At 42.6% G+C, this 13,038-nt stretch overlaps 5 protein-coding genes across 5 annotated transcripts in view; 3 read left to right on the forward strand and 2 right to left on the reverse strand.

Annotated features, from left to right (window-relative positions):
* The window catches only part of Pmar_PMAR029624 (chloroquine resistance transporter, putative), a 3,682-nt gene extending 2,639 nt beyond the window's left edge, over positions 1–1,043 (reverse strand). Inside the window, exons 1-2 of the mRNA XM_002779162.1 lie at positions 931–1,043; positions 68–221 (exon numbers count right to left, since the gene is read on the reverse strand). Of these exons, the coding sequence (XP_002779208.1) occupies positions 68–221; positions 931–953 (177 nt within the window). The 5' untranslated portion in view covers positions 954–1,043. The remainder of the gene's footprint in view (positions 1–67; positions 222–930) is intronic.
* Positions 1,044–1,368: 325 nt separating this feature from the next.
* Pmar_PMAR029625 (hypothetical protein) lies at positions 1,369–2,638 on the reverse strand (the record flags this gene model as incomplete). The annotated part of the gene is made up of 3 exons (XM_002779163.1): positions 1,369–1,508; positions 1,552–1,619; positions 2,580–2,638. The coding sequence occupies 3 exons, from the start codon at positions 2,636–2,638 to the stop codon at positions 1,369–1,371; spliced, it is 267 nt and encodes an 88-aa protein (XP_002779209.1).
* A 670-nt stretch (positions 2,639–3,308) lies between these two features.
* On the forward strand, positions 3,309–3,674 carry Pmar_PMAR029626 (conserved hypothetical protein; the record flags this gene model as incomplete). Its single annotated transcript, XM_002779164.1, has 2 exons — positions 3,309–3,424; positions 3,548–3,674. The coding sequence occupies 2 exons, from the start codon at positions 3,309–3,311 to the stop codon at positions 3,672–3,674; spliced, it is 243 nt and encodes an 80-aa protein (XP_002779210.1).
* A 2,254-nt stretch (positions 3,675–5,928) lies between these two features.
* Positions 5,929–6,166, forward strand: Pmar_PMAR029627 (60S ribosomal protein L41, putative; the record flags this gene model as incomplete). Its single annotated transcript, XM_002779165.1, has 2 exons — positions 5,929–6,044; positions 6,115–6,166. The coding sequence occupies 2 exons, from the start codon at positions 5,929–5,931 to the stop codon at positions 6,164–6,166; spliced, it is 168 nt and encodes a 55-aa protein (XP_002779211.1).
* A 3,765-nt stretch (positions 6,167–9,931) lies between these two features.
* On the forward strand, positions 9,932–11,650 carry Pmar_PMAR029628 (hypothetical protein; the record flags this gene model as incomplete). Its single annotated transcript, XM_002779166.1, has 3 exons — positions 9,932–10,008; positions 10,349–10,478; positions 11,492–11,650. The coding sequence occupies 3 exons, from the start codon at positions 9,932–9,934 to the stop codon at positions 11,648–11,650; spliced, it is 366 nt and encodes a 121-aa protein (XP_002779212.1).
* Positions 11,651–13,038: the final 1,388 nt, after the last annotated feature.

The raw sequence follows: 13,038 nt of genomic DNA on the forward strand, positions 1-13,038 counted from the left end.
ACATCTTTATATGCGTGATTATTAAGAATTTTCGTTTAGCCGAAAAAATTCCCCCTGCGAGAGTTACCTGTTGCTTCGTAATGTACCCCATGATATACCGATACGTGCATGTTGAGGTATAAATCGTGAAGTAAACTATAGCATTCGCGATGGCCGTCACAAAACCAGAGTATGGTCCCAAGGGCTCTGCGCGAATCTTGCCCGCAACCACATCAGTTGATCTGAGGAGTTTACTCATTAATTAGAGGAGTTCATATACTAGTTGATTTGGAAATTTGCGGAAATTTCTTCAGAATTTTCACATTTTCACCAACACATGTAATCGACCATTTCCCATACTGAACTTCCTAACCTTAGAATGAGAACCTTACTGGTTAGAGACTTTCGATATACTCTGTGGAAAAAAGATATTCATCAGCAGCAACTGAGTCATTATACAACCCGTTAAAAATTCATAACGAAAAATCTCTTTTTGTATTAACTCGTGCCCGAGAGCATTCCAAGAACTTTGTAATAATTTCCGAAGACTTTGTAATAATTTCCGAAGACTTTGTAATAATTTCCAAAGACTTTGTAATAATTTCCAAAGACTTTGTAATAATTTCCAAAGACTTTGTAATAATTTCCAAAGACTTTGTAATAATTTCCAAAGACTTTGTAATAATTTCCGAAGACTTTGTAATAATTTCCAAAGACTGTAAAAAATTTCCAAAAACTTTGTAATAATTTCCAAAGACTTTGTAATAATTTCCAAAGACTTTGTAATAATTTCCAAAGACTTTGTAATAATTTCCGAAGACTTTGTAATAATTTCCAAAGACTGTAAAAAATTTCCAAAAACTTTGTAATTATTTCCAAAGACTGTAAAAAATTTCCAAAAACTTTGTAATTATTTCCAAAGACTTTGTGATAATTTTCAAAGTTTCTTACCCAGTGACAATGACAGCGAACATGAGTAAGGATATAACAAGCTGATCATGTCGGTATTGTTCTCCCTCTGTTACAGCTGCCTCCGTGGTCGTCGTCGGCCTTCCCACTGTTGGAGGCATCGTTGAATTACGCTGCAATGTGCTGGTCGATACCTTCCCACTGGGCGATGAATCATCCATATGGTAAAACACCCACTGAGAGGGATTACTGATAATTCTATGTCCTAGGGTAATACCTAGCGTGTTCACATTATTTTGCTGTGAAGGCATAATCGTGCGTGAAAAATTCACATTCTCAGGAGTCTGCGGTATCTTCTAATCACTGTATTACTCCATCTTACTACTTTTTTGTGGAAGCAGAATTATACAACACGGTAGATTATTGTCGCCAAACGGCGAGCGCAGAAGTGATGAGCACGCAAGTGCATAGCTAAATTTGCTAAGCGAACCAGTAGTCGTTCTGTTCTTTCATTTGAGTCTTTGAGGAAAGTGTTATGGTAGTATCATTATCATTTTGGTGCTTTTCCGTCCATGCCTGGTGCAAGACCGTAGGGTCTCTACGGATGAAGTCTACTATACCTGGTCAAGTGCTTGGGTTGGATCATGTGGTGAACTTACCTACGGGTGACGGTAATTTCCATCACGTGTTGAGTCTCGTTTGTGCAGCTACAGGCTTCACTTGGTTTCGAGCTACAAAAACCACAAGGTCTATCGAGACTACAAAAATCCTAGATAGCATCTTTAGTGATGCGTCTTTCCCTATCTGTCTCGTGGTGGATGGCGGATTTAATTCGACTCATTTCCGAGAGTGGTGTACTACTCGCCACATAATGGTTGCGACCCTTCCTCCACATCATCGGAGCTATGGAGGTTGGTTGGAACGTTGCCATCTACATCTGAGACAATATTTCGCTACTAAGCACGCGTCTGGTGAGGAGGTGAAAGAATGGCCATCATGGTTGGGTGACCTGCAGTTGGTTCACAGTCTTCCACACAGTCTTGAGGCGAGTAGTAAAAAAATCTCACAGTCTTCCCTGGTTTGGACTTTGGTCCTGCTGATTTATTCTATGGCCGTCGGTTACTGAGACCTTGGCGTACTGCATCATCCTCTACTGAGACAAATAAGGACGTGTTGCAAGGTGTTCGTCAATTATTATGTCCTGAAGAAGAGTCCTTTCTTGAAGACTTATACAGATGCCGATGTGAGGAAACTCGTTTACGCTTCGAGGAGTATAAGAGATTTTGGGAGGATGTGAAGGAAGTACAACAAGTAAGATTGAGTCGAAGAGTGAACAATCATTCTCTGAAGTCTCCTGAGTTTCCTGTCGGTAGTAAATGTCTCGTCTATTGTCCGGAGTCGAATCAGTCCAAGCATTCTTTGAAGTTCGCTGGTCCTTTCGAGATCGAAGAGATGGTTTCTGATTCACTCCGTAAGATTAAGTCCGCTGGTCAAGGTGGACATGGTATCAAGGATATATCACCGTTACAAAGTGTTCACAATCTCTATCCCTACTACACTCGTGATGATGACGAGATTCAATGTTGGGTACAGTGTGATCTGTGTGACAGGTGGATTCCTGTTACATCGTCTCTTTATGGTAGATTTTCTGCTGTAACTACTCGTTTCAGCTGTTGTCTAGCTGGTCTTACTTGTCGTGTGGCAATGTCGCCAAACGGCGAGCGCAGAAGTGATGAGCACGCAAGTGCATAGCTAAATTTGCTAAGCGAACCAGTAGTCGTTCTGTTCTTTCATTTGAGTCTTTGAGGAAAGTGTTATGGTAGTATCATTATCATTTTGGTGCTTTTCCGTCCATGCCTGGTGTTGCGCCGTGTGAACAAGGAACACAACAATATCAAGAACAAGGGACATCAGATGGACTGTTACATTATATCATCCTCTACTGAGCATTTACATGCATTTCTTGCATTTAGGTCAAATATACTGAGTAAAGTTTTCTTATCACATTCCGGCGATGTCGAGGGTCAAATGACTGCTATGCAAACACTAATCGAACCAATCGATTATTATCTACATAGAGACAAAGAGCGATGGGTGATAATGAAACTCGCAATGGGAGGAAGTCCAATGGGGACAAATTGCACAATGGCATTCCAGCGCTGGAACTAAACAGTTCATTGAGATGGAGTTCAATCATATGACCAGATAGCATTCACTGTACTGGGTTAATAAGAAATACTTGGTTCTATCAAGAGTGCCACTTGTATTGGATGAGTCCGAAGACAGTCCGTTGGATGAGTCCGTTTGGTTGCATCGCTCCGCGAAAGCTTAACGCTTCTTTGAATCGATCAGCTGATCGATTTGATGCAGCTTGGATTTCATTGGAGTTCCCTTCACACCAGGGTTTGGTCTTCTCCAACATGGCTCATAAGTCCAACCCCTATAAGAAGGCCCGTGCGGCCATGCGTTGGAAGTGGAAGAAGAAGCGTACTCGTCGTCTTCAGCGTAAGCGCCGGAAGATGCGTCAGCGTTCCAAGTAAACTCGTCTCTGAGTTCACTTGCCGCCCGCTGTTGTCGAGAAGCTGCTGATTCCCAAGGATAATGAGAGGTAATTCCATCTATTCTTGATTGTTCTTGTTCATTATCTTGCTATTTTCAGGTTGATAATAGCATCATTCGACTTGTCCAAGGCTGTCACCGCTACTTTTAACCACCCCGGTCTCAAAGAGTCTCTGTCGTCGTGGTGTTCTCAATTAAGTGTCTCTCTTCTACGGAGCGCCTTCTAGTGGGGATGAGGTTTCCTCAGTTCGCTGAGGAGGATATCTTTATTCCCAATGGAGAGCTCTGGAAATCTGTAAATTGATAAGATCATATGATGATAAAACACGACGGTCTTATGAACCCACTAGATGGGATCTGATTCCACTTATAACTCAGCTCACTCTGATAAGATCTGTTCCTCACGGCAATTCCGACACTTGAAGTTGGTCTGTTCACGTCAGTGACAAACTTCTCTATATTGCCAATATCGCATCGTTAGCTCAGCTGTCTGATCGGTCGTCATACTGGTACAGATCGTTCATTGCGCGATACACTTTAATGATTATTTTTCTCATTGGCAATTCCGACACTTGAAGTTGTTCTGCTCACGTCAGTGTAAAGCTTCTATTTACATTGCCAATATCGCCTCGTTAGCTCAGCTGTCTGATCGGTTTTCATACTGGTACAGATCGTTCATTGCGCGATACAACTTTCTATGGTCGTTTTCCGATGGCTTTTAACATCCCTCGTGTGAAGCGGTGAAATTCAGTAGCTGCAGCGGTACTCGCTGGGTATTGCCATCGCATAGAGAACATGCTGTCCTCTTAAGTGGGTTGATCGTATGCCAGGGCTCTCCACCGAAGCCGAAGTTTACGGCCGACTTTGTCGGTCTTTCTAGCGGCTTTGACTAGCAGCTCTGGACATCTCTATTCACTGACCTATAATGTTCTCGGGGAGAATCCATTTTGGGTTTTCGATATGGCTAGAAACGCATCCTACCATCGTTTCCCATGTAACTGTCTTCACATCAGGAACGTTTCTTGCTATGTTATAAAACCAAAGGTAGATGTATCTCTGTTACTAATCGCTGTCTCGTCTTGAGTGATGACTTAGATAGTCATATGCTTACAATAGGAAGCGTATAATTCTAGTTACTCGGTGTTGCGCTTTCCTTATCAATGGGTTTGTTGCTATGATGTGTATCGTACAGTCCAAGTGTCGCACTTTTCTCGTTGATTGGTTTGTTGTTACGATGCTCGTAAGTGCAACAAAGCACACTCTGTGGTGAGGGTGGTCGTCCTTCGTTACAATTCCCAACTTTGCCATGGGGAATTCCGATTCCTATACTCGGTGAGTTGAAAAGACTCACGGGGCTTCATATTTTCGAATCATTCCAAGGAGTACTAGGTCTTCGGTGCGAAGGGGCGGAGCTCGCTGAGCTTCCTATGAAGAATTCTGCGGGCTCTTATTGAAATTATTTCGGAGATTGGTGACTAAAAAACAAAAGGTTGTCGGGTGTTGGCTGGCGTCGTCGACGTGGCCGACCACTGTCTCCTTATAGAGACATGTGAGAAAAATGATCATCGTGGGATTTGATCCTGGGCCGTTCGGTTGAGAGTCGTGGTCCCTAACGTACTGAGCTAATAGTTCAACTCTTGTGCGAAGAACCGTTTCGTGAAAAATCAGCGGGCAAAGCAACAGCCACACTTTCGCTATATTTTTACGCTGATGAGCAGTGAACGGGGGACTGAATGATACCCTGTTTGTCTTCTGAATCGCCCTGGTCGGGTCGGAATTTTTGCTCACGCACGGTCGGTCGGACGCACGCACACGAGTGTTCGTGCGCAGTAACATAAGCTCCGCTCGCTTCGCTCGCTCCGCAATTTCATAAAAGTTGTTTCCGATAGTGAAATCTATAATTAGAATACACAACGTTGTAGATGCCAAATGCTTTGTGAAGACACGTGATAGAATTGATGGCTGTGTATGAGCATTCCGTAGAGACGGTTCATCAGAAATGGGTGGTATGGCGATCAAACTCATAAACAAGTGTGTCTATACTAGACCAGCTCACTCGATGCCGACAGACCTCGTATAGCCGTTGAAAGAATTTAATTTGTTCGTAATCAGTTCGGGTCCTATTCATCTTGCCGTAAACGTGATGGTCTGATGAACATATCTAGTGAACGAATAATGAGTAACTCGCTCTAGGACTTCGCGATAGAGATCTTGGCAATCTCGTGCACTTCTGTGTTTAAATTTCGAAATCTGCTGTACAGAGTGGTAAGGGCGAAATCGATTCTGTGGAACTATAAAAGAGAATAGTCAGTCCTTAATCATATGGTGTAGATGATCTCTTCGAGAGCGATCGGCGAGGTACAATTATGGTGATTGGTGACAGCGACCAACACAAAGCTTATAAAATGCTCGAGTGATCGATTTGATGCAGCTTGGATTCCATTGTAGTTCCCTTCACATCAGGGTTTGGTCTTCTCCAACATGGCTCATAAGTCCAACCCCTATAAGAAGGCCCGCGCGGCCATGCGTTGGAAGTGGAAGAAGAAGCGTACTCGTCGTCTTCAGCGTAAGCGCCGGAAGATGCGTCAGCGTTCCAAGTAAAGGATAACAGTCCAAGGTAAACCATCACTGGGAAAGTGTCTACTTTACATACGTTTTTGCTTTCAGATGCTGTGATGATGAAGATACTCGAGAAGAATTGTTACCCTCTGCCAATTGACGACTTTTGTGTCCCGCTTTTGCGGTCATAATAATAATCGCCCTCCCGTGCTTATGTGATGTGTATTGAGTTCGCAGTTAGGGAGGAGGAGATAACATAGTCCAGAATTAGCTAACCGTACTCGTCAGTTTGTGTGTATCGAATCGTCTATCAGTCGAGTTTCCTAATACAAACCATCATAGATGGCTAAAGTCACCTAATTTCTGTTTAGTAATCGAAAGCCATAGTAAGAATTATCATCTCTGTACATATCCTATTCACAAATCATCATCAAATATGCTCACTAAATATCACTCCTTCTCCTGATATTCGCTTGATATTATGCAAGCGATTCCGCGGTTCACAGAAGGAGTTCAGTCGAGATGGGGGTTGTATGCGGCGTCAAAACTGGGCCACCTGACAAACGGGTTCGCGGACAAACGCAACACATTCGATGGGTGAATGATTACACTCCAGATTTGCGATGGAATACGATCTGAAATGAATCGTGAAATAGAAAAATGATTCACTGCAGACCCATGGAATCGATGCCGGGGTCTTTAGCGCAGGGTGAAAGATGTGAAGTAGCGGACCAATAAGAAACAACTGACTCGATCACCTATCCAGCGATCATTCAGAACGAGAATTATTTGCAACCGATGGGGGCGTCCAAAGAGTGTAAGACGGTATTCGGTGAAGACCAAAGTCAAACGCGTCTACTGTATGGAAACCGAGTGCATCAATACTCAGAAAGACTTGGGCGGTCAGGTTTGAGCCTGAAGGATTTACAAAGCCCGTCGCCACCAAATAAGCTGGTATGGTATAGAGGTCATCGCTCATGGGCTTCACCACGAGGCTCTCGATTTCCAGGCGACCAATAGATTCACGAAGCCCAAGGTATCTCGTGTTTGGAATATTATAGTAAAGGGGAGCATAGACAGATTGGATCGTCATGCCTGTCCACATCCTATTGCGGATTCTAAGGTCAATAGTGCCTCTCACGCAGTGACGTGCTGCACTCTGTAGAGTTATTAAACCGCACCAGACGTGTTGATTCAAATTCAGTTTTTCCACTGAAAGCTGCAGAACCGATGTGGGGTGGTAGACCATAAGTAGCACGATGCAAATATAGTATAGGCCGCAAGCCAAGGACAGTCCAGGCAACAAAGCCCATACAGCTAGATGATACCAGAATCCCCTTTTTTTGTCAGCGATACCCTTGAGGATCCGCCACAACTTCAATGAGATCCTTCCAGATGGTGGCGGTCTTGACCATCGTAGAAATCCACTCGGAGTATCAGCAGAGTCATATTCAGCAATAACAGGTTTCATATCGGTGCGATGCAGAAACGGAGGTAGACGGCTTTAGAGCGTGAATCACGTGGCGTCACGTCTCGCGCCGTGTCACGGTTCAGGTAGGGACTTTATGGCTTGCGACAAGGCGAAGTTTGATCTCCATGTGAAACCGATTGGTAGCAATCGTTATCATAGCATATTCCATTTGTCAGCGAACCGCTCTGAAAATAGGTGCCACAACTGCCTCAGATGTTCAACACGTGCCGAGGTTGAACTCGTGCCCTTTCGCGTGACATTCTACACCGATATCGACTAGCACGAACTGACTGTATAATACACAAATTGCAGACGAAGTCGGGTTGAAATTAAAGACGATTCGAATTGATGCAGTTCAAATTGAATCTGTGACGTATCTCTATATGCGTCAGAGCAACGATGAGATGTTTGGCGTGTTCTTATCATCACAGATGAGTGCTAAAAATTGTCGTCTCGAGTACAGCGGAGCGAAGCGTTTCACGATGTACATAATCCTCACCGGCACCTACTGGGCGCGCGCCCCCAAGAAATTTCTTAGACCCAAAAAATATTAGTGTTCCCGAAAACTTGAAATCCGAAGGATTGTAATGTGATGTCACCAAATCTTTTTCTTCAAGACAATGGTTGATGGGTTCGAGAGATGATAAACTTCATGTGCTGGCGATAATATGGAAATTTCGAGGGAATTGTTAATTTCTGAACACGATCAGCCTCCTCAACGGAATTGCCGTGAACTCTCGTGTGCCGTGTGACGTTTCTATTTGTGCAGGGTGCACAAATATGGAATCTCAGCTCAAAGCTAGTTGATGATTTTATTAATATGATTGTAGATAAATTATCTACATTCCATCAACCCTTGCCTTGACTCTCTCAATGGTTAACACCGTTCGGCACGTTGCGTAAGCAGAGTATAAGTGCTTAACGCAACAGCAGTGTGGGAAAATATGCTCATGGTTGCCCACATATGTTGGTGACAATATGGAAATTCTGAGGAAAATTTCCGACATTTTTGCGGGTTCCTGTACATTTCTACCCTAGTTTGTATATAAACTCCTATAGTTAGTGAGGAAACTCCCAGGGTCAACTGAGGAAAGCGATCATATATTACAACACTGCGCAACAGAGGCGACGGTGCATAACTTTGTGCATGCGTGCACTGTATGTGATACTATCAATTTCGCTACAGTAGTGATATAGTGGCACTTATGAGGTTGACTCACGCAGCATACGGGTCAGCTACCTACAGTTGATGTCCTCACGTGAAAAGTTACTACTACGTCGAACTGGACGCTCTTAAATCGACGTACCGTTGTAATTGGAGTTTCTGTAGGGAGATCTTGGTACAAGAACTCGCTAGCCTCAAGAAATTGAAGATTTTGATAGTGATATGGTGATTGATAAAATGTAGGCGCAAAATTTGCCTAGTACGAATGATACTGCGTCGTGTTGAGTCTGGTTTACCACTGTACGGAAATGTTGCACACAAGTGTCTCTTCAGATTCTTATGATACTTGTCTTCCTCGCTAGCCTAGCATATACTTTATGATTACTGTATTAACCACTTGTTAATAACTCTTGTTGACTTATCTAACAACAAGTGATACCTGATGATGAAGCCAGTGAGTGGATGAAATGATGGTATTCTCCCATCGGTCAATATCAAATCTAACCTTGGTCGTGACCTGAACACATGTCACCTACGCCCATTAGATTACTCTCGTCATGTATGGGTCCATGTAAGTGATTCTGCGGCTGAACAGAAGTGTGAGCGCTTACAGCCAGACCTAGTTCGCTGAGTGAGACAGATTATGACGATTTCTTGTTTGGCTAGGTGTATCATATTTTGTGATAATGTAGTTTTCCAGTGGAGGAAAAACTGCATCGCAGTACTTCCATTGGTGAGACCTCGTCGGTGAATGCCTGCCCACATCGTGGGAATGCGGAATTCACGAATTTCTTGTTGTGGTTTTCGGCGAACTGCCCCTGCCGAACTCGCAGATCAGAGCTTTCAAAGATCTTCGCGTATGGCAGCCATAAGGTTCGAATGCTGGTGATGGAGAAAAGCCGTATATAGATTTACTCGCGTTCTTCACACGTGTGGTGAAATTTGCACAGGATCAACCACATGTGTTGGTGAGAATACGAAAACTCTGCAGAAATTTTGGAGAATGTCTGTTTGTTTCTTTCCACTCCTCGTAAATATTCGCTCCATTCGTGTATGAACTCATATGATTAGTGAGGAAACTATTGAGCTCAGCAGCTGAGGAAAACGAGCACATTTCGCAGCACTGTTTTTAACCCAATGTGCGAGCAATACACTCGATATACTAAATACGGTTGTTCACGAAAATGTTTAAGAAATTACTCCAACGGAGTGAAAATAGAGCATGCAAGAGCGCACGATGAACACACTAGTGTAATCGATCTCAGCGAGTTGTTCTCTTCACGATACCAATGTCTGACGCTATCGTAGATGCTGCTTCGGCGATGCAGTCAAAGAACACTGCTATCGACATACCATTTAAATTCAGGTTTGACTACTTACTACTTTGCTTACTTTTACTACTTTGACTACTTGAAGATTGCTATAGAAATGGAATGGAAATTTGCCCACCTCGCGCACTATTACTACTTAAAAATTTTTGAGAGGAAACGTCATATCACGGAGTTTTGATCGCTAGTTACAGTCAATGACTCATTCAGTTTTGGGAAATAGCGTTTCCCAGAGTTCTAAAACAGTGAGAAATATCTTATTTCTCATCACAGATTTCAAATATGTGAAGACATTTACATCGGGAAACTGATTGAAGAATGTGTTCTTAATCATGTGAAAAATTCAAAATTCTTCGATCACCATCATCATTACCTCAGCGACAAGGCCGAAGCCAGAGCAGAGTATCGCAATCGCCTTCTAGCTGAACATAACAGCGATGGTACCTCGCTGGCTCTCATCAAACGAGACGAGGCAGTCTTCGCTAATGCTGATGAGGAGTTCAACGGGGTGGGTCGACGCCGGGTGTAGCGCGAATAATTTCTAGAGAGAAATAAAATATGTCATCAAGTGTGGTGACGTACAGCCGTATGGGAGAATATACACATGGTCAACTTTGTGTACTGGAGTTTCACCCTAGTGATATGAAAAACGCTAGTGAGAAATATATCTCACGACTACTGCATATCACCGCGAGTATCGCGTTTTTCCTACCGAGTTTTACGCCACTTCGCGTGAAACGGGTGAAACTTCATTGAAGTTTCACACGTTTTACGTGAAGTAGTGACTTGTATTTTTCCGCGACCGATTACACAATTGTTTTCTGCGATGTGAAATATGTTTTTCACTAGGGTTTTTTATATCACGGGTGAAACTCCATTGGTGACAATTATGAAATTCAGGGTTTTTTTTTGTTGATTTTTTCTGAATTGTGTATATGTTCCTGTTCTCAGGGAAGGAAGAGCGTAGTGAGCATATATTTTTATATTGATGTACACGAAATTTTTTCTACAAAAATTTACCTCATTTCGTGGCGATGTGGGGAAAGTGCACATACGGTCAACTACATGTGGTGGTGACAATATGGAAAATTTGAGGAAATTTTAAGAAATTTTTATCGGTTTCTGTACACTTCTACTCCAATTCGTATATAAACTCCTATAATTAGTAAGGAAACTCCTGAACTCAGCTGAGGAAAGCGAATATATATGTTCCGAACTGGTTGTCGTATACTGTTGTCAATGTGTTGGGAATTTTTGGAAATTCTTATTCGTTTCTCTACACTTTTACTCCAATTCGTATATAAATTCCTATAATTAGTGGAGAAACTCCTGAACTCAGCTGAGGAAAGCGAACATATATGTTTCACCCGTGATATGGAAAAAACTAGAGAGAATATATTTCACAAACCACTGTTTATCGCGAATGCCCGGTTTTTCACCGAGTTTTGCACCACTTCGCGAGAAACGGGTTAAACTCCATCGGTTCTCGTATATTGTTGTTATCAGCGTTTGTTCATTCAGGAAATAGCAGCAGAAATTCTCGAACTCCCGAGCGGCACTCGCGTGCTTGATCTGCATTCTCAACTTCAGAAAATATCAGACGATTTCAATGACCTTGTTGATAATCTTCTAGATGAACGCGAAAAGGTGACCGTGATTATCTCCTCGAGTTTTGGTTGAAAATATTCCCAGGACTTTTTCCTGGCGTACCGAACTCATATGAATGCTGTGCAACGTGAGCTGGCTTCGTTGAAAAACTTGTCGGATTGTAAGGAAACAAGAGCTCGACGCTTGCAAAAGGTGTGCTGAATGCATCGTGCCTAGTATTAGATAATTGGTATCATCAGATACGGGTGTTGGAAAATGAACTGCAGTGGTTTACTTCTGAGGCCTTGAGGTAAATCAATATAAAACGTTATCGATTACGAACGCAAGTCGGCGAAAAGTCTGCATGGCTCTTACGAAAATAAAATAAGATTAAATGAGATTAAAAATGAAAGTGAACGAAATGATCCACACCAAGTATTCTACTCTCACTGAGAGCGTATTCCCATCACTATAGTTAGTCATACCTCGTGAGGACTTATCATTCCGAGAATCAGAATCGCTCTAGGAGCGATACCCACTCCCGTTATCTTGGTGATAATATGAAAATTCTGAGGAATTTTTGGAAAAATTTTACTTGATTCTACCACGATGCGTATGTGAACTTCTCTTGTTAGTGAGAAAACTCCTGAACTCAGGTGAGGAAAGCGAACGCATATTACAACACTGGAGTTCCACCCGTTTTACGTGAAGTGGCGTAAAACTCTGTGAAAACCGCGATATGTGCGGTGCTATGCAGTAGTCGTGAAATAGATTTTTCACTAGTGTTCTTCATATCACTAGGGTGGTGAAACTCCACTGTTGCATAGTACTTCGATGAATTTCGACCCAAAACTGTTATTTCCGTTAGGCTCGACGACATATGTACAAAACACCAGAAACGTCTTGACAAACTGCGCGATAACGTACAGGAGATAGAAGATGATCGTGTTTTCCTGGAAAGGGAAATCGCGCTCTCTAGAAAGGAGTTCAAGACATTAAAAGAAGCAGTTGATCGAGCACAGGTGAGCAGCAGTGTGAACCAAACCGTTATTTGAAGTAAGATTTTCAACGATTTCAATTTTCGGGAGTTCGAAAGTTAACTTTGAGTAATATCAACATGAATCGATTGACAACGTAATGTAGTGGTAGAATTCTCGAGTATCTATAATTACTAATAATATGGGATGAAAAAAATCATAGTTTGTGTCTCAACATTGAGAATTTAATACTGCAACGATGATGCACTACTTGGTTATTTCGAATCCAAGAACATTCGTTCCTATGCCTCAGAGAAGGACTGAAGATGACAGTGAAATGTCGTTGACGTCAAGCGAAGCATATACTGATGAGAATAGCAGGAAGATTGATGAGGAGTATCACAACACTGAACAGTGAGAACCTCGAATTGAAAGCTCACCAGATGACGGAATACACACCATACTGGAGTTACATTCGTGATGTGAAAAACACTAGTGAAAACG

The sequence above is a fragment of the Perkinsus marinus genome, assembly GCF_000006405.1.
Source record: "Perkinsus marinus ATCC 50983 genomic scaffold scf_1104296947766, whole genome shotgun sequence".
Taxonomy (NCBI): Eukaryota; Perkinsozoa; order Perkinsida; family Perkinsidae; genus Perkinsus; species Perkinsus marinus.